This window comes from Arachis hypogaea, chromosome 12, assembly GCF_003086295.3.
Source record: "Arachis hypogaea cultivar Tifrunner chromosome 12, arahy.Tifrunner.gnm2.J5K5, whole genome shotgun sequence".
Taxonomy (NCBI): Eukaryota; Viridiplantae; Streptophyta; class Magnoliopsida; order Fabales; family Fabaceae; genus Arachis; species Arachis hypogaea.
This window is the reverse complement of record NC_092047.1, coordinates 105,850,299-105,876,739: the sequence shown is the minus strand read 5'-3', so window position 1 is coordinate 105,876,739 and position 26,441 is coordinate 105,850,299. Positions and strand designations below refer to the sequence as shown.

Sequence of the window (26,441 nt, the reverse complement as noted above, 5' to 3'; positions counted from 1 at the left end):
ACCTCTGTCTACAATTTAGAAATTATCAATTCAATTCAGAACACCTGCGTCCATTCAATTCAATTCAATTCAATTTAGCAATTGCATTCTATTCAATTTAATTGAAAAAAATAATATTTATGTTGTTGGTGATGACGATAATGAAAGAGGAGAAAAAGAAGAAGAATCTGCCTGCACGAAGAAGAAGGAGGAGGAGGTATACGTGAATTTGAAAGAAGAAGAAGATGACGTATGCGTGTATTTGAAAGAAGAAGAAGAAAAAGAAGAAGAAGAAGCGCAAGGGAGGAGAAGAAGAAGAAGCGCAGGGGAGGAGAAGAAGATAAAGCGCGTGTAATGACGCTTTTTTAATGAGAGTGGTTTTTGTTGGTGTTGGACTTGGATAAAACTTGGATGGAAAAATGTTTGGATGTATAGCATAGACCAAATATAAACTCCAAGCCCCAAAAGCAACTTCAGTCCCCCACTTCGCTCATTTCCATAGTTTTAAAAATTGAACTGGACCGATCGGTTTAATTAAATTAATTAAAAATCGGTCACTAAATTAATTCGGTTAATCTCATAAATTGTCTAGTGAAAACCAGCTAAAGAATCGGTTGAACCGATAGTTAACTGGTAAACCAATAGAACCGGACAGTTTTTTTTTTTTTTTTAAAGTTTTCGTTTTATGGGCTAAAAGAAAAAAAAACACAACAAAACCCTAAAATCTAATACGGCCCCAACCCCAAACCCCTCCTCTCTGAAACTGAAGGGAAATTTAGCCCTGCTCGTTGTCATCGCCACTCTTCTTCGCTGGGTATAGGCGTCGCGTGTGGAAGCTCCGTCGCCGTCTCCTCTGTCGTCGCCGTCACTCCCCTTCCTCTTTCCGAGCTCACTCTGTCACCCCCGTTCCACCCTCGGCGTCTCACCGGTAGGTCACGTCTTCTTCTGTTTCATCTTTATTTTCTAGTTAATTTTTAAGATTTTGAGCTGAGTTTGTGTTCTGAAATTGAATTCTAAAGTTATTGTTGTTGTGATTCTGAAGTTATTGTTGGCATGAAGTTTTTTAGTTGATGCAGTTGGTTCTGTTGTTGCTGAATGCTACTTCACTGTAATTACTAATTTGCAATCATATAATTTCTGTTGTTACTGATTTTAGATCTAAAACTGTGATTGATGATTGCTGAAGCTGAACACTGTATTCTTGGTGTTGATTGAATCATTGAATGATTAGTTCACTGCTGGTTTTGTTGGTTAATTTTTGGAAAAAGATTGTTAATCTTTGTTAACATTGTGTTGAAATTTTGCTAAAATTGTGATCAGTTGAAAATCTTGTTAATCTTTATTAAAATTATGCTGAAAATTTTGTTAAAAGTTTTTCAGAGTTTCTATTTGTTCATTATGATCGGTCTTTTGTTAGAGAAGAAATAAATTTGTCATCTTTGTTTTTAACGAAGAAATAGATGAATTGAATTAACTCAATTAACTAGATAAGTAGATGATCGAATATTTATTATTGATTTGGTTAATTCAATGAATTTTTTTGTTTCTTGTGACTATCTTAAATTTCATATAATATTATAAATTTTATACGTATGTAAATTGACATTTGATATTTGTTTTTTTATATTTGACTCATGTTTTGTATTTAAATGTGATTATGAGATTTTAATTGGAATTATACTTTTAATTTGTATATATATATTTATTTATAATTTGATATGTTATTTTATTATAATTCATTATTTCGGTCGAACCACGGTTGAACGGTTGAACCTCTAAACCGATGAACCAGTAACTCGAGCGGTTCGATGACCTGTTCGGTTTTCAGAACCTTTATTTTTTGTACCTGCTTTAAGGAAATTTTCCTATAATTCCTAAAGGTTTATATGGGATCTCTTTGTGGCATCAATGCATTTCCTTGCATCTCATATAAATTAAGCACTGTGATAATACTGTGTAGTTTTGTTAATAATTTTTGCTGTGTCTCCTTTCTCCTCTGTGGCCCTCTCATTTTTGTAACTTCTACGGTATGCTTTGATTTCCAGTTCTCACATGTATCTCTGAATATTTTCATGATTTGGTTGTAATAGATCAAAATAATTGAATTGGCAATTTCAGTACTTTTCTTTCCTGCCATCATTACTAGCACGATCCAAGCAGCTTCAGAATTACAATCGTTGGTTTAAGTTTCAGTTGCTTTGAAAGTTGTGGCCACATTTGATTCATCTTAGTTGGTGATATTTATGTTGATAATAAGCACCATTATTACACCATTGCTTTTTGCATACAAGGTTCTACTACAGTCAACTTAAAGATATGGTTTCTGCTGCATTTTACAATGATTTATTTCTCATACTGAAAGTTTAGTCCTTATATTTTGTTTAAATATGTGTTTTCTGCTAGAAGTTGTAAGATATCATTCTCAAGAGCTATTTGTACCTGCTTTAAGGAAAATTTCCTATAATTCTTAAAGGTTTATATGGGATATCTTTGTGGCATCAATGCATTTCCTTGCATCTGACATAAATTATTGTGTTTTGTTTGGAACAGGTATTGGGATATCTTCATTTATTGTGTTTTAATTAAACCGGTTGAACCAGTGAACAGTTACCTTACCTGTTCATTGACTGGTTCGGTTCTCGCAACCTTGCTCATTTCCCTGCTCAGTGCTCACCCACGCAAACGAAACAACTTAAAGCCTATCCATTGTGACTATTATATTATTAATTATTTAATATTTAATATTCCCCGGCAACCACAACCACCACCACCATCGCCATCGCTGCCATGGACTTCACTCCGCCGCCGATCGAAGACGGTTTCACGGCGGAGAAGCTATTCAACCAGGGCTTCTCCTACACCTACGACGACGTCATCTTCCTCCCTCACTACATCGACTTTCCGGCGGAGGCCGTCGATCTCTCCTCCCGCATCTCCCGCAACGTCCCTCTCTCTGTCCCATTCGTTGCTTCTCCAATGGACACCGTTTCGGAGTCCGCCATGGCCGCTGCCATGGCCTCTCTCGGCGCCATCGCTATTATCCACTCCAACATCTCCCCCGCCACTCAGGCCGCCGTCATCCGCTCCGCCAAGTCCCGCCGCGTTCCCATCCTCTCTCACCCGGTCTTCCTCCCTCCCTCAGCTTACATTGACTCCCCGGACGACTTCGCCGATTCTCCCTTCATCCTTGTCACAGAGTCTGGCAACTCTAAGTCCAAGCTACTTGGCTACGTGTCAAAAGAAGACTACATGAATCAAAGCGACAAGAGCTTGAAAGTCCGCGATTACATGGCTCCCTCGACACCTATTACGGTGCCCTGGAGCCATGACTTGAAGGCAAGGACGAATACTTTGCTCTCATTAAATAAAATCTTTTGGTGTTGTCTTTCTTTACGTTATCTAAATTTTTCTGCCTCCCGTACTTTTTGAAGGAAATTGACAAGGTCTTGGAGGAGAAGAAGGCGAATTTCGTTGGGCTGGTGAAGGACAACGAGGTGGTTGATGTGGTTACCAAGGATGATGTTGAGAAGGTTAAAGGGTACCCAAAGCTGGCAGGGCCAGGGTCGTTGGGTGCCGACGGGGAATGGATGGTTGGGGCAGCAATAGGGACGAGGGAGCAAGACAAGGAGAGGTTGGAGCACTTGGTGAAGGCTGGGGTGAATGTGGTGATTCTTGACAGCTCACAGGGTAATTCTAGTTACCAATTGGAGATGATCAAGTATGTGAAGAAGGTGTACCCGGAACTGGATGTGGTTGGTGGGAACGTGGTCACTATGTACCAGGCTGAGAATCTGATCCAAGCTGGTGTTGATGGATTGAGGGTTGGTATGGGGTCTGGTTCAATTTGCACCACACAAGAGGTTTGTGCAGTTGGGCGTGGTCAGGTATGAACGTTATTTTGTTTTATTTTATTTTTCAATTTGGTGTTATCTTTGATCTTTGCTGCCTGTGTTAGTGTTTGTTGATGGCCTGGAGTTTTGAGCTGTTTGTTAGATATGAGTTTAGATTGTGATAAATTTGGATGGTTGTTACGTTTTGAGAAGGTTTGGTTCAGTGATTAGGTTGAGCTTAATTGCAGAAGAGGTCTTGCTACTCAGTTGTAAGGATTGTACAGTATTAACTTATTCAATGATTAGAATTGCATTTTGTTTGAACAGTGTTGACTTATTGAATAGTATTCAGTGATTGGGATTGCATTTTGCTTTAGATGGTGATGTTTTTCTTATGGAATGACGAAGTTTAAGTAGTTTTGACTTTGTATAGATTGTTAATATTGCATTTAAGTGTTTGGGAATTTTCAGCCCTGCTTTCTGCCCTGTTCTCAATTATATGTTCTGGCTTGCAGGTGCTAAGTTATTAATATTGGCTTCATGCTTTTCAGGCAACTGCAGTTTACAAGGTTGCATCTATTGCGTATAAAAGCGGTGTTCCTGTGATTGCCGATGGTGGCATCTCAAACTCTGGGCATATTGTCAAGGCTTTGTCATTGGGAGCATCAACAGTTATGATGGGAAGCTTCTTAGCTGGTAGCAACGAGGCTCCTGGAGCTTATGAATATCAGGTATGAATAAAAAACTGGGTCAGGCTCTGCAACAATAGTTGTGATATAATGTGGAGCAGTGTGATGATAAAAGAAAATTTACTGCTTAGAAAAAAGATGAAATTGTAAGAGCATCAAAACTCTATGCTCAGAGGAAAAATATTTTTATATATTTATTTGTTTTTGTATTTAGCATTGACACTGAAATGGTAGATGAATAATTGGGAAGAAACTTTGGGGGAATTCATGATTAATATTTGTTTCAAGTCCTTGGTGTACTTGAAGTGAAAAGATTGCAATGTTTTCGATATTTGACTTGGCCATTTTAGTTCTAACAAATAAAATCTTGAGCTATTCTTCTTCCTTGCCTTTGGTTAATATGCATAATTGATTTTTACTTCACCAGAATGGTCAACGAGTCAAGAAGTATAGAGGAATGGGTTCACTAGAAGCTATGACTAAAGGAAGTGATCAAAGATATTTGGGTGACACTGCAAAACTAAAAATTGCTCAGGGGGTTGTTGGAGCTGTTAAAGATAAGGGTTCTGTTTTGAAGTTCCTACCATACACCATGCAAGCTGTCAAGCAAGGGTTTCAAGATATCGGTGCCAACTCTCTGCAGTCTGCTCATGACCTCCTCAGATCCAAGGTGTTAAGGCTAGAGGTACGGTTATCGTTTCTTGTTATCTTCATCATTTCTGCACTAAATACACTAGTTCCTATTTTCTCAACCATTTACCCTTGAACTGTAGTTCTCTACAGGGGTTTTTTATTTTTAATTATTTTTATTGTTTTCAAACCAAACAAAGGGAAAAGGAGTAAAAAACATTTGTGTTAAATTTTTGCATTTTCCTAGAACACATTTAATGGATGTTTTGAGATTATTCCCTACGGCATTTTTAGATTCGTACAACTTCCTAACATCATAGATTGAAATGAATGGTTTGTAAATGTGTTCCAGAAGCAGGCAATTATTTTACCTCATATTTTAGGTTTTGTTCTCTTTCTGTTCGGAAGAGTTGTTCCCATACAAGTTAGGATTCAAAAAATACTAGTGTTTTCTATACGAACATGCATCTTGAATTGAAAATCACAAGAGGAGAAAAGCACTATCTGAAAACACACTTTACTCTAAATTGTGTAAGGGGAATCAGATGTGTTTGCCTGCAATTGCAACCTCGTAGTCATGGAATTAACTCGGGCAAACAATAAAATATGGTTTATGTTAATATTCTCGTTAAGATTGGTATTATAAATTTTGGAAAAGTCTAGGGGGCAGCAACTTTTGTGTTTTCTGGCCAGCATTTAACCATCAAAACAAAAGTGAGTGATTTTCCATCATTAGATGTAATCTCACCATTAAAGACACTATTGATGGTCAATTGATGGTTACAAAACACCAAAATTGCTAGCCCCCTAGCATTCCTCATAAATTTTATAAGCTTTTTCTGAACTAATGTTTTTCTGAAATACTTGCTAAGACCAAAGGGGGGATTTACTCAACTTTGTTTCTTAATACTTGGTATGCTCTGTTCAGGTCCGGACTGGAGCAGCGCAGGTTGAAGGTGGAATCCATGGTCTGGTTTCTTATGAAAAGAAATACTTTTGAAGTATGAAACCATCCAAAATGGTTGTAAGCCGTGGTAGAAATTATTGTTGTACGTTTAAAAAAGGGCATAAAATGTTACTCGGGCAGTCACAAGTTGCTGCCAATGATGTTATTAGAAATCGAAACATTGTGGATGATGGTGGCCACACCATGATTTTATGGGATTAATCCGAGTTATTTTTAAATTTTTCTTCGGGTTTTAATTCCGTCATTGTTGTCTTGTATTTTAAATAGATGTTTTAGTTGGTTATCTTTTTTGTGCTAATCAATACTTCCGGAGTACTATTTGAGGTTTCAAGGGAAATTTTCTTGTTATCTTCAATTCATTAGGTTTACATATATTTTTTTTTTAAATAAAACTTCTCATATTGAAATTTTATTAGTGACCAAAAAGAGTCGTTTTAATAAGCTAAGTAAAATAGAATGGCATGGTTCAGACTCAGTTGTCTGGCCAAACGGGTCGAAAGGCAACGAAATGGATATCTTTATTTGTGATATTTTGTATTTCTTTAATGGAAAAGTATGGGTACTAATATATTATCTGCAAACTCTTATTTATAATTGTGTTTCATGGAAGTGTGTTCGTGGATGTGTCTAATAATTAATATATTTTAAATACATATATAAAGAGATACATCCAGAAAATATATCTATAAAGACACTTCTATTAAATACAGCTATAAAAAAGACATTTTTATTAGACACATCTACGAACACACTTCCATAAAATACAATTATAAATAAGAGTTGGTAGAAGTTGGCAGATATGTTGTTAGTAACGTAGCGAAACCGTTCTTTAATATATGACTATTGAACTTTATGGGGTGCGTTTCTTATACTTGCATGTTATTATAGTAGATAAAAATATGAAAACAAAACAAAAGCAATGAACAATCGTGAATTTACAATGAAATATGCAGTGATTTTTTTAAGAAAACTATTCATGAAAAAATGTTACAAAACAATACAAACAATCTTGTCTAATACCTAATATCACTGACCCATTAGAAAATAAGGGGAAAATGAGTAAAAACGTTTCTGGTAATGCACTATTAATAAATAATCAAAACTTTCATCGCAAAAACGTTTCTGGCAATATTTTATTAATACACGTTTCTGGTACTATGTAAACCTTTATAATTTCATCACATTTTTAATTCAATTTATAAAATTTAAATTAGAATGAATACTATTTTGGTTAAAGTTATCAAAATTGAACCAGTAATTAATCCGGCTAAGTTTATTGGATTATTAGATCAATGGTTCATCTGGTGGGTCACTAATTGAATCGTTTGATCCAATAATAATTAAATAAATATATAAAGTTGTTATAAAATTAAAATTTACAAAATGAAAAATACAATATTAATATTAGATAATAAAAAATACTATACACATTACTTAAATTTAATTAACTTATATATAAATTTGTAATTTAACCAATGATTTTAGAGTAAAAGAAAGAACCTGAGAAAGAGATTGAACTAGTAAAGTTAAATCAACAAAGAAAAAATAAATTTAAAAAGGATCAAAGCAAGTAAAACAGAACAAAAATAAATAAATAAAATAAAGAGTGAATATCCTATTCGGCCTTGACAATTACCTCGAAAGGATAATGAGGTCCCACGAAAAAAAACACCTAATCCGGCCTCTGATCTTTTTTTTGGGACTAATTAGCCTATGTGAAAAAAAAATAACATTGACTTCTTTTGGCACGGGGCCTCGTTGTTCTTTCGAGGTAATTGTTAGGGGTCGGGTTGGATTTTTTTTTTTGTCAAGGTCCTCGTTGTCTTTCGAAATAATTGTCAGGAACTGTTTTGAGTTTTTCTCTAAAATTAAATTGGAAGTGGCGGTAGCCAACTTTTAAAAGGAAGCCTTGGCTTGTTAGTTTTTTTACTTTTTTACACTTCCTTGTTATACAATATATTATATATATAATTATTAACACTACGACGGATAAGAATGTATGTGGTTTAGGGAAAGGTTTTAGGCAAGTTTTTAATAGATTGGGTTTTGAATTGTTGGCAGATTCCTAACCAAGTGGGACCCACAAATTTAAAAAAAAAAGAAAAAATAAATAAAATAAAGAAAGTAGCCACGGGGAGAGAGAGAAGAGTTTCATTCTTGTTTTGAATGAAAGAAAGCAAGCACGCAGTAGCAGCGTGGTTTCGACGAGAGAGAAGAGAAATTGGGGGGAAAAGGGTAAGTCAATTTTGATCCGATTGAATTGGTAAATTTGCTCCATTTTTTATGAAATTTTAGTATGTTATTTCTGGTGTATAGATGAACATTAGGATATAACTTATTAGTTTATTGCTTTTTCTTTTGCCTGTTTTGAGATACCCACTTTTGTGGAGGGTCTATGTTGATTCCATCAGTTTTGATGATGTATTTTGTTGATTGTTGAGATGCCCTAGTGTCACTAGGAAGACTATTTGTGTACCTAGTATTCTGATAGTAGAAGATTTTATTGGACTAGATCCCGTAGGTTTTTTGTCCCTCTTTTGGGGGTTTTTCCACGTTAAAATTCTGGTGTTTGATTATTTAATTTCTGCCATTATATTTGCTGCTTGGAGTATCTTTGGTATTGCCTATTTAATCGCACAGGTTGTGGGAAAATTATTTTTGGTGCTTCCGCTGTTAGACAGGTTCTTATTTTGAACCTTTGTTGAGTTTTCCCAACAAAGTGGTCAAATTGAATTCCCAAAATTATTCAATTTGGAAGACCCTCATGGAAGATATGCTATATAGCAAGGATTTGTATGATCCTGTGGAGGGGAATAAATCCAAAGGTACTAAATCCGATACTGAATGGAAGAAGCTGAATCGGAAGGCAATTGCTTTGATTAGGCAATGGCTTGATCTTAACGTGTATCCACATGTTGACACCGAAACGAATGCCGAGAAGATGTGGAACAAATTGAAGGAGTTATATGAGAGGAAGAATATGCAAAACAAAGCATTCTTGATTAGGGTGCTTGTTAATATGAAGTATGATGAAGGTAAATCAATGCCGGAGCACTTGAGCATTTTTCAGGAGACAGTGAACCAACTGACAAATAATGAGATCACTTTGAATGATGAGTTGCAAGCCTTGTTGTTGTTGAGCTCTTTGCTTGATAGTTGGAAAGTTCTGGTTGTGACACTGACTAACTCAGCTCCAAATGAAAAGTTGACGTTAGCAATGGTTAAAGAGAGCATGTTGAATGAAGAAGCCAAAAGAAGAGAGCGAGGTTTGACTAATGCCTCCCCATAGTCAAAAGCACTTGTTTCAGAGTCATGGGGGAGAAGTCAAAGTAGAAAACCTCACAGTTCTAATAAGTCAGAGAGTCAAAGCAAGTCAAGAGGAAAGTACAAGCCAAAAAAGGAGTTCATTTGTCACCATTGTGGCAAGCCGGGGCATATCAAGAGGTATTGTAGGTTCTTGAAAAGAGAACAATCAAGGGGAAGAAACAAAGACAAAGGTAAAGATAGTGATGAAGAAACTGCTGCTATTGTTTATGAAGATGTTCTTATCACATATGATGAAAATTATGTGAATCTTGTTTGTGATGATTCCACTTAGATTATGGACTCTGGTGCCTCATGTCATGTCACTCCGAGGCGTGAATTTTTCACTTCTTATACTGTTAAAAATTTTGGCAAGATCAAATTGGGAGATAAAGGAGTGTGTGATATCATTGGTATGGGTGATTTGTGGCTTGAAACCAATATGGGATGCAAGCTACAGTTGAAGAATGTTAGGCATGCGCCAGATATACGGTTCAATCTCATTTCAGTGAAGGCATTGGATCAAGAGGGGTATTTCACTTCCTTTGGTAGTGGAAAATGTAAGATTACCAAAGGGGCTCTCATTGTTGCTAGAGAAGACAATAGTCTCACTACTCTCTACCGGTTGCAAGCAAAGTTGTGCAAAGAAGAGGTGAATGTAGCTGATGATTCCTCTTCTAATTTGTGGCATATACGTCTTGGTCACTTGAGCGAGAAAGGACTAAGCGTCTTGGCCAAGAAGCACTCACTTCCAGTGAAAGGTACAACTTTAAATACTTGCACTCATTGTTTTGTTAGAAAGCATGCTAGAGTATCATTTCATAATTCTGGACCTCATAGGAGATCATATGTTCTAGATTTAGTTCACACTGATGTTTGTACTATGGATGCTAAGACACTAGGTGGTGCATCATATTTTTTTACTTTTATTGATAATTATTCTCGAAAAGTGTGGGCTTTTGTTTTGAAATCTAAAGACCAGGTGCTCGGTATCTTCAAACACTTTCATGCAAGTGTTGAAAGAAAAACAAGAAGGAAATTGAAATGTGTTCGAGCAGATAATGGTGGTGAATACAAGGGTCCGTTTGAAGAGTATTATAAAGGACATGGGATCAAGCTTGAGAAGACGATTCCTAAGACTCCTCAACATAATGGAGTTGCAGAGAGAATGAATCGCACTATCAATGATAGAATCAGGTGTATGCTCTCTCATGCAAAGTTGCCTAAATCCTTTTGGGGTGAAGCGATGAGAACTACAGTAGATCCGATCAACCTTTCTCCTTCAGTTCCACTTAATGGTGATGTTCCAGAGAAATTTTGGAGAGGGAAAGATGTCTCCTATAGTCACTTGCGAGTGTTTGGCTGCATGGCTTTTGTTCACATTCCAAGAGATGAAAAGTCTAAACTTGATGGAAAGTCAAAGCAGTGTATCTTCATGGGATATGGTCACGAAGACTTTGGTTACAGATTATGGGATCTGGTGAGCAAGAAGATAATTAGAAGTCGAGATGTGATTTTTTTTTAAGACCAAACTATTGAAGATCTTGAGAAGACAAATAAGCCAATAACTGTTAGACATTCTGCTAATGATGAACCTGATCCTTCCACTAGACCTCCTGTTGATGGGGGAGATTTACAAGTTGATAATGTTGGTGATGATTTGCATGATGAACTTACACCTCAACCTGAGATGCCAGATGCAAAAGTTTCACCAGATGTTGAAATTCCACCTGAACCACCAGTTGAGCCTGAATTGAGAAGATCTACTAGAGAGCGTCATCCTTCTCAAAAATACTCTCCTCATGAGTATGTGATGAACATTGAGACTGGGGAGCCAGAGAGCTACCAGGAAGCTATGTCTGATGAGCATAATGAAGACGGGTTGAAGGCCATGCAAGAAGAAATAAAATCCTTGCATGAGAATCATACTTTTGAATTGGTGAAGTTGCCAAAAGGTAAGAGAGCATTCAAGAATAAATGGTTGTTAAAGTTGAAAGCGGATGAAAATGTCTCACGGCCAAGGTACAAAGCTCGATTGGTTGTGAAAGGCTTTGAGCAAAAGAAAGGTATTGATTTTGAGGAGATTTTCTCTCCAGTTGTGAAGATGTCCTCTATTCGAGTTGTGCTTGAATTGGCGACTTGCCTGAATTTAGAGGTTGATCAGCTTGATGTGAAGACTGCATTCCTTCATGGTGACATAGATAAAGAAATTTACATGGAGCAACCAGAGGGTTTCGAGGTTAAAGGAAAGGAGCATCTTGTATGCAAGTTGAAGAAAAGCTTATATGGGCAGAAGCAAGCGCCAAGGCAGTGGTACACGAAGTTTGATTTCTTCATGGAAGGTCATGGGTATAGTAAGACTTCTTCTGATAATTGTGTGTATGTTAAGAAATTCTCTGATGGTGATTTTATAATTCTCTTGCTTTATGTTGATGACATGTTGATTGTTGGTCATGACACTAAGAAGATTGAAAGTCTTAAGAAAGAATTGAACAAATCCTTTGCTATGAAGGATTTGGGTCCTGCAAAGAAAATCCTTGGCATGAGTATCACTCGTGACAGGAAGAATGGAAAACTGTGGTTGTCGCAGCAGAAGTACATTAAGAAGGTTTTAGAGAGGTTTAGCATGAGTAATTCCAAACCTGTTAGTACTCCACTTGCTAGTCATTTCAAACTGAGCTCGCAGCAATGTCCTACAAGTGAGAAAGAGAAAGCAGAAATGAAAAAGATTCTATATGCATCTGCAGTTGGCAGTTTGATGTATGCTATGGTTTGCACCAGGTCGGATATTGCTCATGCAGTTGGAGTTGTTAGTCGATTTCTCTCTAATCCTAGCAAGGAACACTGACAATCAGTGAAGTGGATTCTCAGATACCTTAATGGTACTTCCAGAGTTTGTTTATGCTTTGGGAGTGGCCAACCTGTGTTGGATGGTTACACATATGCAGATATGGCTGGGGATCTTGATTTAAGAAAGTCTACTTCTGGTTATATGATTACTTTTGCAGGAGGAGCTTTGTCGTGGCAATCTTGATTTCAGAAATGTGTTACTTTGTCTACTATAAAGGCAGAATACATTGCTGTTGTTGAAGCTTCTAAAGAACTCTTGTGGATGAAGAAATTTCTACAAGAGTTAGGCATCAGTCAAGAGAAGTTTGTGTTATTTTGTGACAGTCAGAGTGCTATCCATCTCAGCAAGAATCCGACGTTTCATTCCAGATCGAAGCACATAGAGGTGAGGTATCATTGGATACGTGAAGCGCTTGAGATGAAGTCATATGTACTTGAGAAGATCCATACTGATGATAATGGTTCAGATATGATGACTAAAAGTTTACCTGTAGTGAAGTTTGATTCCTGCAAAGAGAAGGCGGGCTTGGTGGAGCAGTCTATCCCCACTTGAGTTGGTGAGGGGGAGATTTGTTGGTAGGTCCCCAACCAAGTGGGGCCCACAAGTTTTAAAAGAAAAAAAAGAAAAAAAAAATAAAGAAAGTGGCATTGAGCCACGGGGAGAGAGAGAGAAGAGTTTTATTCTTGTTTTGAATGAAAGAAAGCAAGCACGCAGTAGCAGTGTGGTTTCGACGAGAGAGAAGAGAAATTGGGGAAAAAGGGCAAGTCAATTTTGATCCAATTGAATTAGTAAACTTGCTCCATTTCTTATGAAATTTTAGTATGTTATTTCTGGTGTAGAGATGAACATTAGGATATAACTTGCTAGTTGTATTGCCTTCTCTTTTGCCTGATTTGAGATACCCACTTTTGTGGAGGGTTTATGTTGATCCCATCAGTTTTGATGATGTATTTTGTTGATTGTTGAGATGCCCTAGTGTCACTAGGAAGACTGTTTGTGTACCCATTATTCTGATAGTGGAAGATTTTACTGGACAAGGTCCCGTGGGTTTTTTGTCCCTCTTTTGGGAGTTTTCCCACGTTAAAATTCTGGTGTCTGATTATTTAATTTTTGCCATTATATTTGCTGCTTGGAGTATCTTTGGTATTGCCTATTTAATCACACAAGTTGTGGAAAAATTATTTTTGGTGCTTCCGCTGTTAGACAGGTTCTTGTTTTGAACCTTTGTTGAGTTTTCCCAACATGAATAAACTTGAGGGTGTTAGTGTATTTATAGTAGAATTGATAACCACCTTTTAGAGTAGTTCCACCTTTGATGGTGGATAATCGTTCCCTTTTGTTAGGGATGTTGTTGAGATCTCCCTTCTAGATTAATAGGAGATATCTTAAGAGTTAGTTACTTATTTAGATAAGTAGAGCTAGACTCATGTCACTGTGTCCGACCTCTATGAGGTCAGGTAGGTGTAGATCGAAATGATTTCTGTAGGTTGGGCTTTATTCGTTTTGGGCCTAGCTAAATTGTGGGTCAGTGCATGAACAGTGCCCCTGCTCGAGGTCGAGCTTTACGAAGTTGGACTCGAGCAATTAGATGACCAAGTCGAAATGTTGAGCTGTAGAGAAGTTGTTTAGTAGTTTGAGGTCTGAAGCCAGGAAGATCAATTGACTCAATGTGATTTGAATGTTGTAACGTTTCGTACAACTCGTTCAGTTCGAGTTGTTTTGAGGATGCATGACTTGTTTTAATACAAATCACCATTCTGAAATTTATTTTTCTTTTGTACAACTCGTTTTATACCGAGTTGTTTTGGAGGTTGTAGATTTGTTGCACGACTTTGTTTTTGGTACAAATCGCTTATTTTGAGACATGATTATTTCTTGATTGGATTTCATGCAACTCATTTAGTTCGAGTTATTATTTACAACTGTCTTTACATCTATATTTAGTTCGAGTTATTATTTACAACTCATATTTTTGGTACAACTGTCTTTACATCTATATTTTGTTTACAGATAATTTTTATTATTTAAAGAAATTATTTAGTATATTTATTACAGAAAAATTAGTGACATATTCGCTGTTGATGATGGTGATAAATTAAAGACTCTATTGCACATGAAACATTTATGAGATATTTATCGATTTGTTACTAGTTTAAAAGGAAATTGCGATGACATTTTGCGATAGTATTGCAACTAATTGATTACATATTATTTCCTAGAAAGTTAGCGACTACTTCATAACTCTACTTTTTCATTTAGAATAGCTTTGGTTTATCGATAAAATTCCTACAAATTTGATTAAGGATTTTCAAAGATTAGCTATAGATTTGCTACAAAACGCGACAAATTTGCGATCATATTAGCGGAAAACTTGCGACGAGTTAGGCTCGAAAAAATTTCTCGCTAATTACCGTCAACTAAGCTTTTTATTTTGTCTACGAAGTTAGCTTGCATTTAGCGACGAGTCTGCTGCAGTAGAGTTTGTCGCTAATTAGCGACTACCATTTAGTCTATTTCTTCTATGGAATTCGCTTTTACTTTAGTGATGGATTTGCGACTATCTATTCGGTAGCTAAAAAACTTTCCGATGAAATAGCAACTGTTGTATTTGTCTCACTGATCTGCGACTTGTAATTAGCGAGAAAAGCATTAGTTGCTAGGCGGTAGCTAATTTGTCACAAATTATATTTTGCGTCAGATTAGCGATGATTTTACGACTCTTTTCGTGGTAGCTAATCGGCCATATTCTTGTAGTCGTTGTTTTGCGGCTTAATGACTTGTTTTTAATACAAATCATTTTTGAAACTTATAGTTCTAATTTCGTACGACTTGTTTTGATATAAATCGTTTATTTCAAAACTTGTAATTATTTTTGAGTATAACCTCGTCTAGCTCCTTCGGTCCAGTAGTTTTAAGGTTTTATGATTTATTTCATTTCAAATAGTTTAATTGAAATATGGTTATTTCTTAATCTGATTTCATACAACTCGTTTAAATCTGCAAAATACTCAAAATTCACAACAAAGCATGTCTTTTTCTTGCGGTGGTGATGAAAAGTAACAATTTTCTCTTTAAAAATGGCGTAGGAAAAAGCAGTGGCGACGGTGATAGACATGCCAAAACCAAGGCGGCCGAGACGAGTGTAGAAAGAAGAGGATGAAGAAGGATTCGAGAGGCGAGAAAATATTGGCGGCGCGGGGATGAGGAAGAAGAGAAGGAGAAGAGAGTAATGAAGAATGAAGTCATAGCGACTCTGATGACGACAACAACGACGATCTGATTCTAGTGGCGATGATGAGGTTACGATTTGAGGAGGATAAATGTGCAGAGAAAGAACGAAGGAAAATGCCCTAACTAGTTTCATCAAAGGGGTAGAGTTGAATTTTCAAATTTTGATTGAGGGTATTTTAGAAAAGAAATATCAGTAAAGTTTGAATCCTTGTGTCCAAAACTTTTAGTCCCTTGTGTCTCCACTCTCTGGAGATATGGAAGGGATTGAATTTTTGTATCCCAAAACTAAAATTTTAATTTCAATCTCTAATTACTAAGTACAATATTGAGTTCCAATCCTTCAATTTCAGTCCCAATACTTCCTACCAAACACATACAGCCTAAATACTACACAAACCCCTTAGTAGTATGAATCGTCTAATCTTCTATACTGGCCATTATACCTATTACTCAACTAGTTACCGCTTCTTGTTCACATTGTTTCTTAAAGTAAACTCTTTTTCAACTCATTGAAAAATTCTAGATGACTAATACTTTTTTTTTTCCTTAAAGTGTGTTAGCTCATAATCCAGTGTATTAAATTAGCCATAGTTACTTAAATATATTAATTGAGAGTTCTACACTAAGTTTATGTTTATGTGAAGTATATATATATAAATAAAATTGTACATACAATAATCACAATTCTTTTATCTTTTTGAACCTTTTGCTCATGCTTTTTGGACTCTTCTACACTCTAAATTTTTTCTGCATCTTTTCCCTAATTTTTGTTTTCCTTTTTCTCCTTCGTTCTTTCTTTTTTTTGGATCACACAATAGATCTTGATGAGATTTGATTACTGCACCATTTTGTAGCTTCAATTCCGATCAATGAGTCTCGAAAAAAAAAAAACAATTGAGACTCCATGGCTCAACCTGTGTCCTCTAGTTCAACAACTCATGTATCACCAAAAATTCTTTCGAATGCATTAATGGCGTTTGATCTATTTGCCCTCTCTTCCGCTGATCAACCTGGATTGGTTCTTGTCACTCAACACCTCACTGAAGACAATTACCATTCATGGAGTCACGTAATGTAGAAATCCTTGAATGCCAAATGCAAGTTTGGCTTCATCACTGGTTCGATTCTGCCACCAGATCCAGTTTCTGAACCAGAGTGTTTCAAAATTGGCAGTGTGTGAATGATGTAGTGAGCACGTGGATCTTGAACTCGGTCTCGAAAGAGATCACCACCTCCCCTGGTTTACATAGACTCAACTGCAAAATTGTGGAACGACCTGAAAGAGCGCTTTTAACACGGCAATGGTCCTCGCGTGTTCGAATTGAAATGCAAATTGATGAATTTCCATCAAGGAACCATGTCCTTCTCTCAGTACTTCACTTGAATCAAAGTCTTGTGGGAGGAATTGAATTCTTACAAACTTGCACACTGCAATTGTGGTGATGCTCGAGCAATGTAAGAGTTTGTATAAGCTGAATATGTGAACTATTTTCTCATGGGTCAAGACGAATCTTTCTCACAAATTTGTGGTCAGATTCTTCTCATGGAACCCTAATTACCAGTCATCAACAAAGTGATGTCCCTCATCACTCAAGAAGAGAAACACAGAGCTCTTGTAGCCAGCAATAACTCAATTCAAAATCAGGTAGCCTTCTTCACAAGAAACCAGAACCCAATACAAGCTCAAGGTCGCGGTAGAGGCTCCACAAAGAAATATCGACCCCTTTGTGCACATTGTGGCATTCTTGGTCATTCGATCGATAAATGCTATAAAATTCATGGTTTTCCACCAAATTATAGAAAGGGGAGAGGAACCAAGCAAACGGTGCATCATGTGGCAACCTCTCAACCCATTTAGAAAGATGAAGATCAATTTCCTTCACTTAATCTGACTTCTTCACAAATTCAACAATTGCTCAACCTACTCAACAATCAGAAGATCCAAGAAATCTCCTCAGTTGGAACCACAGATGTATCCACTCTAGCAAGTATGAACAACACATCCTTGTCAAGGTCAAAATTTTCAAAAGATTCATGGATCTTGGATAGTGGAATCACCATTCATATAGCATATGATTTGTCACTCTTTTCTTCTATTCACACATCAAAATTTTTCATGCTAATCTCATAGGATCAGTTATCATAAATCCAAATATTACCTTAAAAAATGTGTTATATGTTGCCAATTTTCGTGTCAATCTTCTCTCAGTTTCATCCTTTGGCCAATACATGGCTTACTATTAATATCGGTTCTGATTCATTTACCATTCAGTGCAGCAACTCATCAAAGAGGATTGGGAAGGGTGAGCTGTACCAAATACTTTATATCCTAAAGGCCGATTTCCCATCTAATGTGTTGCAGTTATCAACTTCTTCCATGTCTATTCCAAAGTTTGTTAAGCAAGGTTTTGAAAATCGGTTCGAACTGCGAACCAATGGAAATACCGGTTCGGATTAATGTCAAAACCACCCAATCAAAAAGCCATTGTTGGACTGCCAAATCGGCCGGAAATCGATTGGTCGAATCGAACTGTGAACCGGCCAGTTTTTGAAGTTTCAGCAAAACGCCACCGTGTTGTTCACTTTGGAGGCACTAAACATTCAGATCCTAACCCTAAGCATAACCCAACGTCTCCCAAGTCCCAACCCACCCAACCCAGCACAACGGTGCATCAATCCTTTTCCCTCTCTTCACCCTCGAGTTCGTCGTTCCTATCACCGCCGGCGAGCTGTCTCCGTCACAACCGTCCAGCCGCTGGACCGCTCTCGCCGTCGTCGCAAGTTGGAGCTTCATCGTCGATCGTACAGCTCTCCACCATCGTCGTTGTTTCAGCTCTGGAAGCACCATCGCCGGGCTCACCTTCTGCCTCTATCGCGCACTTCTGTTCCACCGTTGCCGGCATCACGTGGTTCTACAAGTCAGTTCTATGAACTAGTTCTCCCTCTGCTTTATGCTTCTACCTTCTAGCTTCTAGGTTTTTTTAATAATAATTGTTGAATAATTAATTAATTATTGTTAAATAATTTGTGAATTTGTTATGGGTTGAATAATTGTTAATTAATTTGTGAATTTGCATGCTATTATTGGTTGAATAATTGTTGTTATATTGGATTATAATATTATATTGTTGTTAGATTTAATTTAGCTGCTGTTAATGCTGCTGTTATAGGTTGCTGCGTTATTTTTATTAGATTGAATTATATTATTATTGGATTGATGGTAATTTTTAGGTATGGATGAGAGTATCAATCAAGAAATACCTAGGAAAATAATGCAAAGAATAATTTTGCTTCGAATCTTGTTACTTTGAATGAAGCTTCTCTTCTTCTTGGATCTAACGATAGTCAACCACAAACTTCTAATGTTCAGAAGTAAACTGATCCTGCTTTGAGATATGTTGCTTTACAAATAATAAACAGAAAATCGCATTACCAATGCTTATTTTGTCTGAGTACTTTTGGGAAAGGGAGAATTAATAAAATGAAAAAGCATTTGATAAGGATAGGTGGAGATATTAAGAAGTGTTCTAAAGTCCCTTATGACGTAGAAAAACAAATGGAAGGTTTATTGAAGGAGATTCAAAAAAGTAAAACTAGTAAAAAGAAAGTAAGTTTTAATGAAGAGGGTAATGATGAGATTGATGATGCTATTGACGAATCAATTGTGCAAAAAGAACAATAAACTCCGAGTCAGTTACCAACTAAGCAGATGATTGGAGGCGATCCGAAAAAGAAAGCAAAAAATATTATTCCTCCTATGTTTGCACCAAGATCAACTCTATGAGGTCAACCAAATTTGAAAAGTGTGTTTCAAAACAAAGAGGCGCTTCATGATGTTGATAGGTGAGTGAATAGATGGCTTTCAAATTGTAGGATTCCTTTCAATGCGAATATGTCACCATTTCTTTATGATATGTTGGATAGTGTTGCTGACATTAGGCCTGGTTATAAAGGTCCTTTCTATGATAAGTTGAGGGTTCACTTGTTAGCCGATCTCAAAAGGGAGTGTCAAATAGTTGTTGATAGCTATAGGTCTGCTTGGAAAGAAATTGAATGTACCCTCATAGAAGATGGTTGGATAGATCAAAGGCAAATAACGTTGATTAATTTTTTGGTTTATTGTTTGAAAGGGTTGTTCTTTGTAAAATCTATAGATGCTTCAATTGTGGTAAAAAAAATGCTTCAAGCTTGTGTCACTTATTTTCGGAGGTGATTGAATGGATTGGGTCTGATAATATTGTAATGTAATGACTGATAATGTGGCGAATTATGTTGCTGCTGGTAGGCTTATCAATAAAAAATTTGAGGATATCCACTGGTTACCTTGTGCTGCTCATTACTTGAATCTTATTCTAAAAGATATAAGCAGCATGTTGCATATTTCTAACCTTGTATCACGTGCTTCGAAGATTATAGTGTTTGTGTATAATCATACGGTGTTCTTGTCCTGGTTAAGACAAAGAACTACTTGAAAGGAGATTGTTCATCCAGGTGCAACTCATTTTTTCCTGTCTTCATCACATTAAAGAGTATCTTTGAGTAAAAAGCGAATTTACAAGCATTGGCTGTGGATACACACTTTACCGGAAACAAATTAGGAAGGAGTGCTAATGGTAAAGCTGTTAGTGCAATTTTCTTAGACAACAAATCTTGGGATGATTGTTTTACTACATGTAAACTTGTGAGTCCGTTGATTAAAATTGATGAGGATTATTGATGTTGATGATAAACCATCATTGAGATATGTCTATGAAGGTATGATGAGGGCAGAAAATACAATCAAAGAAATGTTCAGGCGTAGTAAGAGTGCATATCAGATTTATACAAAGATTATCAATTCAAGATGGGACAAATATTTGGAAAAAAATCTTTATGCAACGACTTATTTCTTGAATCCTGCTTTTTTTTTTCGATGAAAATTATAAAAAAAGCACTTGATGTCATGCGAGGTTTACTTGATCTTGTTAGATTGCATTATAAGGTTAATAATTTAGATTCAATTGAGGCAATGAAAGAAATACACTTGTATATAGATCGAAAGGAAAGCTTTGATGGACCTAAAGTTTTTCGAGCTGCAAAAAGACTTCAACCTGGTAAGAATATCTGTTTAAGAGAGTAACTTATTTTATGTTTTTATTTCTTTAATTTGATAACTAATAGTTGGGTTATAGGATTGTAACTTGTAGATGAATGGTGGTGGTTGTTTGGTGGTTCTGCTCCATGTTTATAAAATATGACAGTTCGCATTCTTAGCCAAGCATCTACTTTTTCGGGGTGTGAAAGGAATTGGAGTTTCTTTGATCATATTCATACAAAAAAAAAAGGAATAAATTAGAATATGATAGGCTAAATAATATTGTGTATGTTATATATAATTTGCGTCTTAAATCTAGGTAATATATGTTTCATACTTTCATTTCATATCATTAGATTTTGTGTAGCTAATATGTTATACTAGGTTTTATTGTATTTAATTTGTTAGGAAGGAAAGACAAAAAAAGAAAGCAAAAGGTACAATATAATCCAATTGATTATGAAAGTATTGATTTGGTTGACTTTTGAGTGACGGAAGAGGTTGTTCAAAAAGAACTTGATCTTTCTAGTAATATTAAAGATTTGCTTCGTGAGTATTACAGTTTATTTTCTGATTATTTATTACAATAACCTTAATCATTAATTTATTGATAATGTATTATATATTTTGTTAGATGATATTGATGCTGATTTAGATCAAAGTGGTGGTGGTGATAGTAATAGTACATTTTATATTGTACCACTTAATTTTTCTGGTCCAAGTAGTGAAAATGAAGGTGATGATATTAACGAAGCAAATCTGTAGCAAGTTATAGTGGATTTTGATGATTGATGACAAACTTAGATGTTAGCATGTTGTGTTTGGTTGGTTGTTTTGTTATTAGACCTTTGGATTTGTATTTAAATAAGATCATAACATTGTGATTTATATAGTACTTTTAATTTGGATGATATTTTAAAATTTATATTAGACTATAATTATATTTTAGTATATTTATTTATATTTTATTTATTATTTTATTATAAAAATTTTTTTTAGTTGAACCATAGTCGAAACTGGTTAAACTAATAAACTAATAATTAAAGTGGTTCAATGATGAGTTCGATTTTCATGGTCTAATAAACTTATGCACTTCACATACATGAGACAATCGCTTAGGTCATGCTTCTTTAAATATTTTGAAACACTTAGCAAGTACTTTAAAATTTTCCATCAAGCACAGATTGTAATAATTGTGATGTTTATTAGTTCATACTCCAGGGTATTAAATTAGCCATAATTAGTTAAATTAAAAATACTAATTGAGAGCCTGCAGTCCTGCACTAAGTTCACATGCAGCAGAGCCATGCAGCAGAGCAGTAGTATATATATATATATATATATATAATAATCACAATTCTTTGCATCAATAAACAGAATATATACTCCATCTTCTCTCTCAATACTCATTCCTCGAACAATATTTAAACAGACGTACGCTAACAAATTCTCCCTTTTTTATAAATATATTATTGATCTCTAACATGTTTTATTGTAATTTTTTAGGTACTTATCCACACAATACAGAAATAGTAGAAGTTAAGAAAAAATAGGAGAGAGAAAGAAAGAATTTGACAAACAAATAATATAAAAGTCAGCCATCCTTAGTTCTACCATGCATGCACGGTCCACTTTTCCTAAAGCAAGCATGCATTGCATTTGCATACTTTAATGACTCTTATCACTTTTAGTATCTGATATTTGAGTTCAAAGGCAGATATTTCTATTAGATATTTTGGTTATACGTTATACCTTTTCTAGACTACTACTCCAATTTGGTCAATACTTTTATATATATATATATATATATATATATATATATATATATATATATATATATATATATATATATATAATTGACTAGCGTTAGCCAAATATAAAACAAAAATAAAAAATGTTGATCATTTATAATTTTTCAAGAAGTTATTTTATATCAGTTCTGATTTGGAAAAAAAAACACAGCAGTAAGGGCAGTAAAACTTTTTCTTCAATCATGTCAATTTCACTTTCTAATTCATCATTCAAGAAAACAATTTTTCCAATTGCTGGATGAGAATAATTTCAACTATTCAAAGTACCCTAATCCCATTTCTAAATATTTCTATGTATGAGTCAATTAAGGACTGTTCTCTCTTATTTTATTACTAATTAAAGTATTTGACTCTTATATAAATACCCATGTCTTTCTAATAGAAGAAATTGGGGAAACAGAGACACTTAAAATATGTCACTGACTCAAGCCATCTCCGTTTTGAATCACCAGTGCAAAGTAAAAATTAAAATCTTCTTGTGTTGCTAGTTATATATACTTTAACAAAATAAATCATTCAACACTTAAGAAGTTTTATGATTGAAATTATTATTAATTTTACATGTTAGGGCTATATTATTTGAATTTATATGTTATGAAAACATACTAAAAATTTATTATTGCTTGAATTTATATTTTGAAATACAATGTTAGTATTTTTGTAGAATTCTATTTGGGAACAAGAAAATTTTTTATATTGTAATATTTGTATACGTATAAATTATTATTATGATAAAACTAATTTATATAATAATTAAAAAATTAAAATCTGGCCTGAGAGATTACGACGGTTTAAAACCGCCATAAAATTCAAAATATTTTTTCATTGTTATTTAACTGTGATTTAAAATTATCACTAAATATAACAAAAAATAAAAAATTAATAATAATTTAGCAACCGTTTTAAACTATCAATAAATGCTACAGATTTGTGATGGTTTAACCAACAATAGTCTAAAATAGTCACGGAGTGCACTGATAATACTTAAATTTGATGGCAAATTTTATAACGAAAAATATTAAGAAGACCGTAATTTATTATTTATGACTATTATTTAATTATTAATTCAATTTTTTTAATTTAATTTTTTTATTTTAATAATTTAATAATATATTTTATTTTATATTTTTAAATATTAATGATTAACTGATTATAAAAAATAATAAATTATAATAATTTTGTGACATTCTTCTTTTACAGCCGGACAAATTTTTGAAGTTATCCCTAAACCGAAGAATAATGGTCGCAAATACTATTTTAATTTATTTTAGTGCACTTATGCGGACCTCTCGCATAATTCTCCTCCTAACCATATTTTATATTCTTAAAATTCTTAAGTATCTGTATCTCTCTTTTTATATAATTCTTTGTTCATTTTTTATTTATAATATAAAAAATTATTTTTTTATCAGTCACATTGAATAACATTACTCAACAATATATGTATTCTATATATTTTTTATTTTTATCAATAACGAATTATTTAAAACTTCAGAAACATAAAATAAGTGAAAGGAAATATAATAAAATATAATAAAAGGGACTAAGAGGCCATTTATTTTGCACTTGTCAATGTGTAAATAAACGAGTATTTATAAAAAAATATTATATGTATATTAAAAATAATTATTAAAATTATTCATTATATATTTATGTATAAACAATATTTTTAATATATATTTTATATAAAGAATTTAATGACCAACAAATTTATTTTATATTAACCAAAATTTTTAGTCAACAATTTAATATTTTTTATTCAGTAGTTTAATGATATATTTTTAACAAATATTTTTAAATATTAATTGTTAACTAATGACAAAAAAAAAAAAAAATAAATTATGCTAATCCTATAATATTATTGATTTTGTATCTCAATATGTATTTTATATTAATAATTAATTTTAATGGTTAATTTTAGTATACAACTAACATAATTGATTTATAAAATGAGAAATTAACTAACTTTCATCAATGTAATCTTGTGAGGTCAAACGTGATGAAAGGGTTCAAATGATGTTGTTACAAATTATATAAGATGAGTATGTACTAGTTAATTCATAGACAAAACTAGTCAATAAAAAAAATATAAGCTTATGCATGGAACATCAGTGTTATGCCTTGTTCTATAAATAAACGAGAGAATTATTGGAACGAACTAATACATATACAGGTGAACATATACTAATAACAATGAAAGGGAAAAAAAAATGAAGAAATTAAGAAAGAACTCTACTAATAACAATCATATACTATCCTCTTTAGAATTTGTACAAGGCAAGTGTGTAAGTGTTGATGACGAAGAACGACGCCGATGCTTCTTCTGCTTGGCGCCACCGCGCTGATTATGCTCCTCCGCCTTCTTCTTCTTAAGAGGCGGCAACAATACAGGGTTCTTCATGGAACAAAGCTTATGCTTCACGCGCCACGGCAACAGAACCTCAAGGCCGCAATAACAAGCTTTCGGAGAGTAAGAATAAGAATAAGAATAAGCATTATCGTTATAATTATCATTTCTCACGCCGGAGGATCTTGCTGATGATAAACAACATTCTTGGTAACTGCACGTTTCGCAACCTTTCTCGTCGCAGTTGCTCGGAAAATGCAATGCGGAGGAGGCGGCCAACGCCGTCGCATCGGGAAGGAAGCGGTTGATCATGTAAGTCGGCGATTGGTAACCGTCAGATTCTTGAATCTTTAATCGCAACAATCCTTCGTTAGTGTTACTGTTGTTATTGTAACGCGCCTTCTCTGATTTCTTTTGAACAATGTCCAGAGCTTCTGAAAGAGAGAAAACATCCATAGCATCTGAGTAAACCTCGTCGTCGTCATCGTCGTCGTCATCGTCGCTAACATCAGCGACCGGTGGTGGAAGTCTTGGCCGAGGGGTGTCGCCGCCTTCGGCGTAATCATTCTTGTCATTGTGCTTTGGCTTTCCTGGTGCTTGCTCCCACGAAAATGGAACTCCTGCACCTGCACACAGTGAATTATTATCTGACGGTGAAGAAAAACCGTAACGCTTTGTTGATAAAAGTGGTGCATTCAAGTTCAGCTTTCTTGGGCGTTGTTGTTTCAACAAGTCCATTATGGTGTACTCTCTCTAATCTTCTCATTCATATTATTCCTCCATATAAATTTCATGAGATAATTATTCAGATCTGGTTAGTTGGGGGTGGAATAAATATAGTTTAATTTGCAGTTGGAGACACGGGCATAAGGTGAAAATAATAAAAACTACTTTGAAAAAAGAAAGTTTTGAGGGTTTTTTAAAGTGGTCACAAGTGTGTTGAAAAGTGCTTTCCACGTGTGAAGATTCAAGAGAAACTATGAATCTCTTGTTGAAAGAATACCTAGGGTATTGGCTCATGAATTATATCACCTTTGCAACAAAAAGCAATGCTAAATAGTGATACATACTTACATGCTTAATTTTTGCATTTGAATATAATTAGGTATCAATTAACATCAAAAAAGAAAAAAAAATTCTAAAGCGAAAATTTTTTGTGAAAAATAAAATTGATCTTTTTTAACTTTTATTTCCAGTGAAAGTTACTAATCATGCAGATTAACTTTTCACTTTTCCCTTTATAAACTCAAATGTCAATCTAGATATGGAAATAATATCTAGAAACTTTATTAACTCAAATTTTAATATAGATATGGAAATAATATCTAGAAAGTCTACCGCGACATGCATCTTTTTTAATATTTTTTTTGCTTTTGGACTTATTTTTGGTTTAACTAATTTTTTGTTTGAACATATCTTTTATTTTTAGTCAACAACTCGTTTTGTTTAGAGTTTGGGCAACATTTTTGTTCATCAACTAAACTAGATTTATTCTCATGGGCTTTCATAACTTGCCTCAACCAGGAATCCTCATTGGGTATATAAGAGAATTTTTTGACAAAAAAAAAAGAAAAAAGAAAAAAGAATTTAAGAATTTAACCGATTCAAGTTAATCTAATAGTTAATTCATTAATTCGTTTAAATAAATATCTATGATTTGAATTCTGTCTTGTGCATGTAGTAATTTATTGATCAAAAACTCTAAAATATGTTTCGAGAGAGAAACCGG

At 34.5% G+C, this 26,441-nt stretch overlaps 2 protein-coding genes across 2 annotated transcripts; one reads left to right on the top strand and one right to left on the bottom strand.

Moving 5' to 3' along the window:
- Nucleotides 1-602: 602 nt before the first annotated feature.
- On the top strand, nucleotides 603-6,331 carry LOC112728051 (inosine-5'-monophosphate dehydrogenase). The gene is made up of 6 exons (XM_025778025.3): nucleotides 603-907; nucleotides 2,530-3,315; nucleotides 3,411-3,863; nucleotides 4,361-4,540; nucleotides 4,926-5,183; nucleotides 6,057-6,331. The coding sequence occupies exons 2-6, from the start codon at nucleotides 2,767-2,769 to the stop codon at nucleotides 6,126-6,128; spliced, it is 1,512 nt and encodes a 503-aa protein (XP_025633810.1). The 5' UTR covers nucleotides 603-907; nucleotides 2,530-2,766; the 3' UTR covers nucleotides 6,129-6,331.
- Nucleotides 6,332-24,462: 18,131 nt separating this feature from the next.
- On the bottom strand, nucleotides 24,463-25,515 carry LOC112729367 (uncharacterized). Its single transcript, XM_025779598.3, has one exon. It carries the CDS (start codon nucleotides 25,448-25,450, stop codon nucleotides 24,611-24,613), a length of 840 nt encoding a protein of 279 aa, XP_025635383.1. The 5' UTR covers nucleotides 25,451-25,515; the 3' UTR covers nucleotides 24,463-24,610.
- Nucleotides 25,516-26,441: the final 926 nt, after the last annotated feature.

What these genes read in the sequence shown, in the direction of transcription:
- LOC112728051 (XM_025778025.3), top strand. Translation starts at nt 2,767, where the DNA reads ATGGACTTCACTCCGCCGCCGATCGAAGACGGTTTCACGGCGGAGAAG. An exon ending in GTGCAGTTGGGCGTGGTCAG is followed by an intron (nt 3,864 to 4,360) that starts GTATGAACGTTA and finishes CATGCTTTTCAG; the next exon opens with GCAACTGCAGTTTACAAGGT. An exon ending in CTGGAGCTTATGAATATCAG is followed by an intron (nt 4,541 to 4,925) that starts GTATGAATAAAA and finishes TTACTTCACCAG; the next exon opens with AATGGTCAACGAGTCAAGAA.
- LOC112729367 (XM_025779598.3), bottom strand. Translation starts at nt 25,450, where the DNA reads ATGGACTTGTTGAAACAACAACGCCCAAGAAAGCTGAACTTGAATGCA.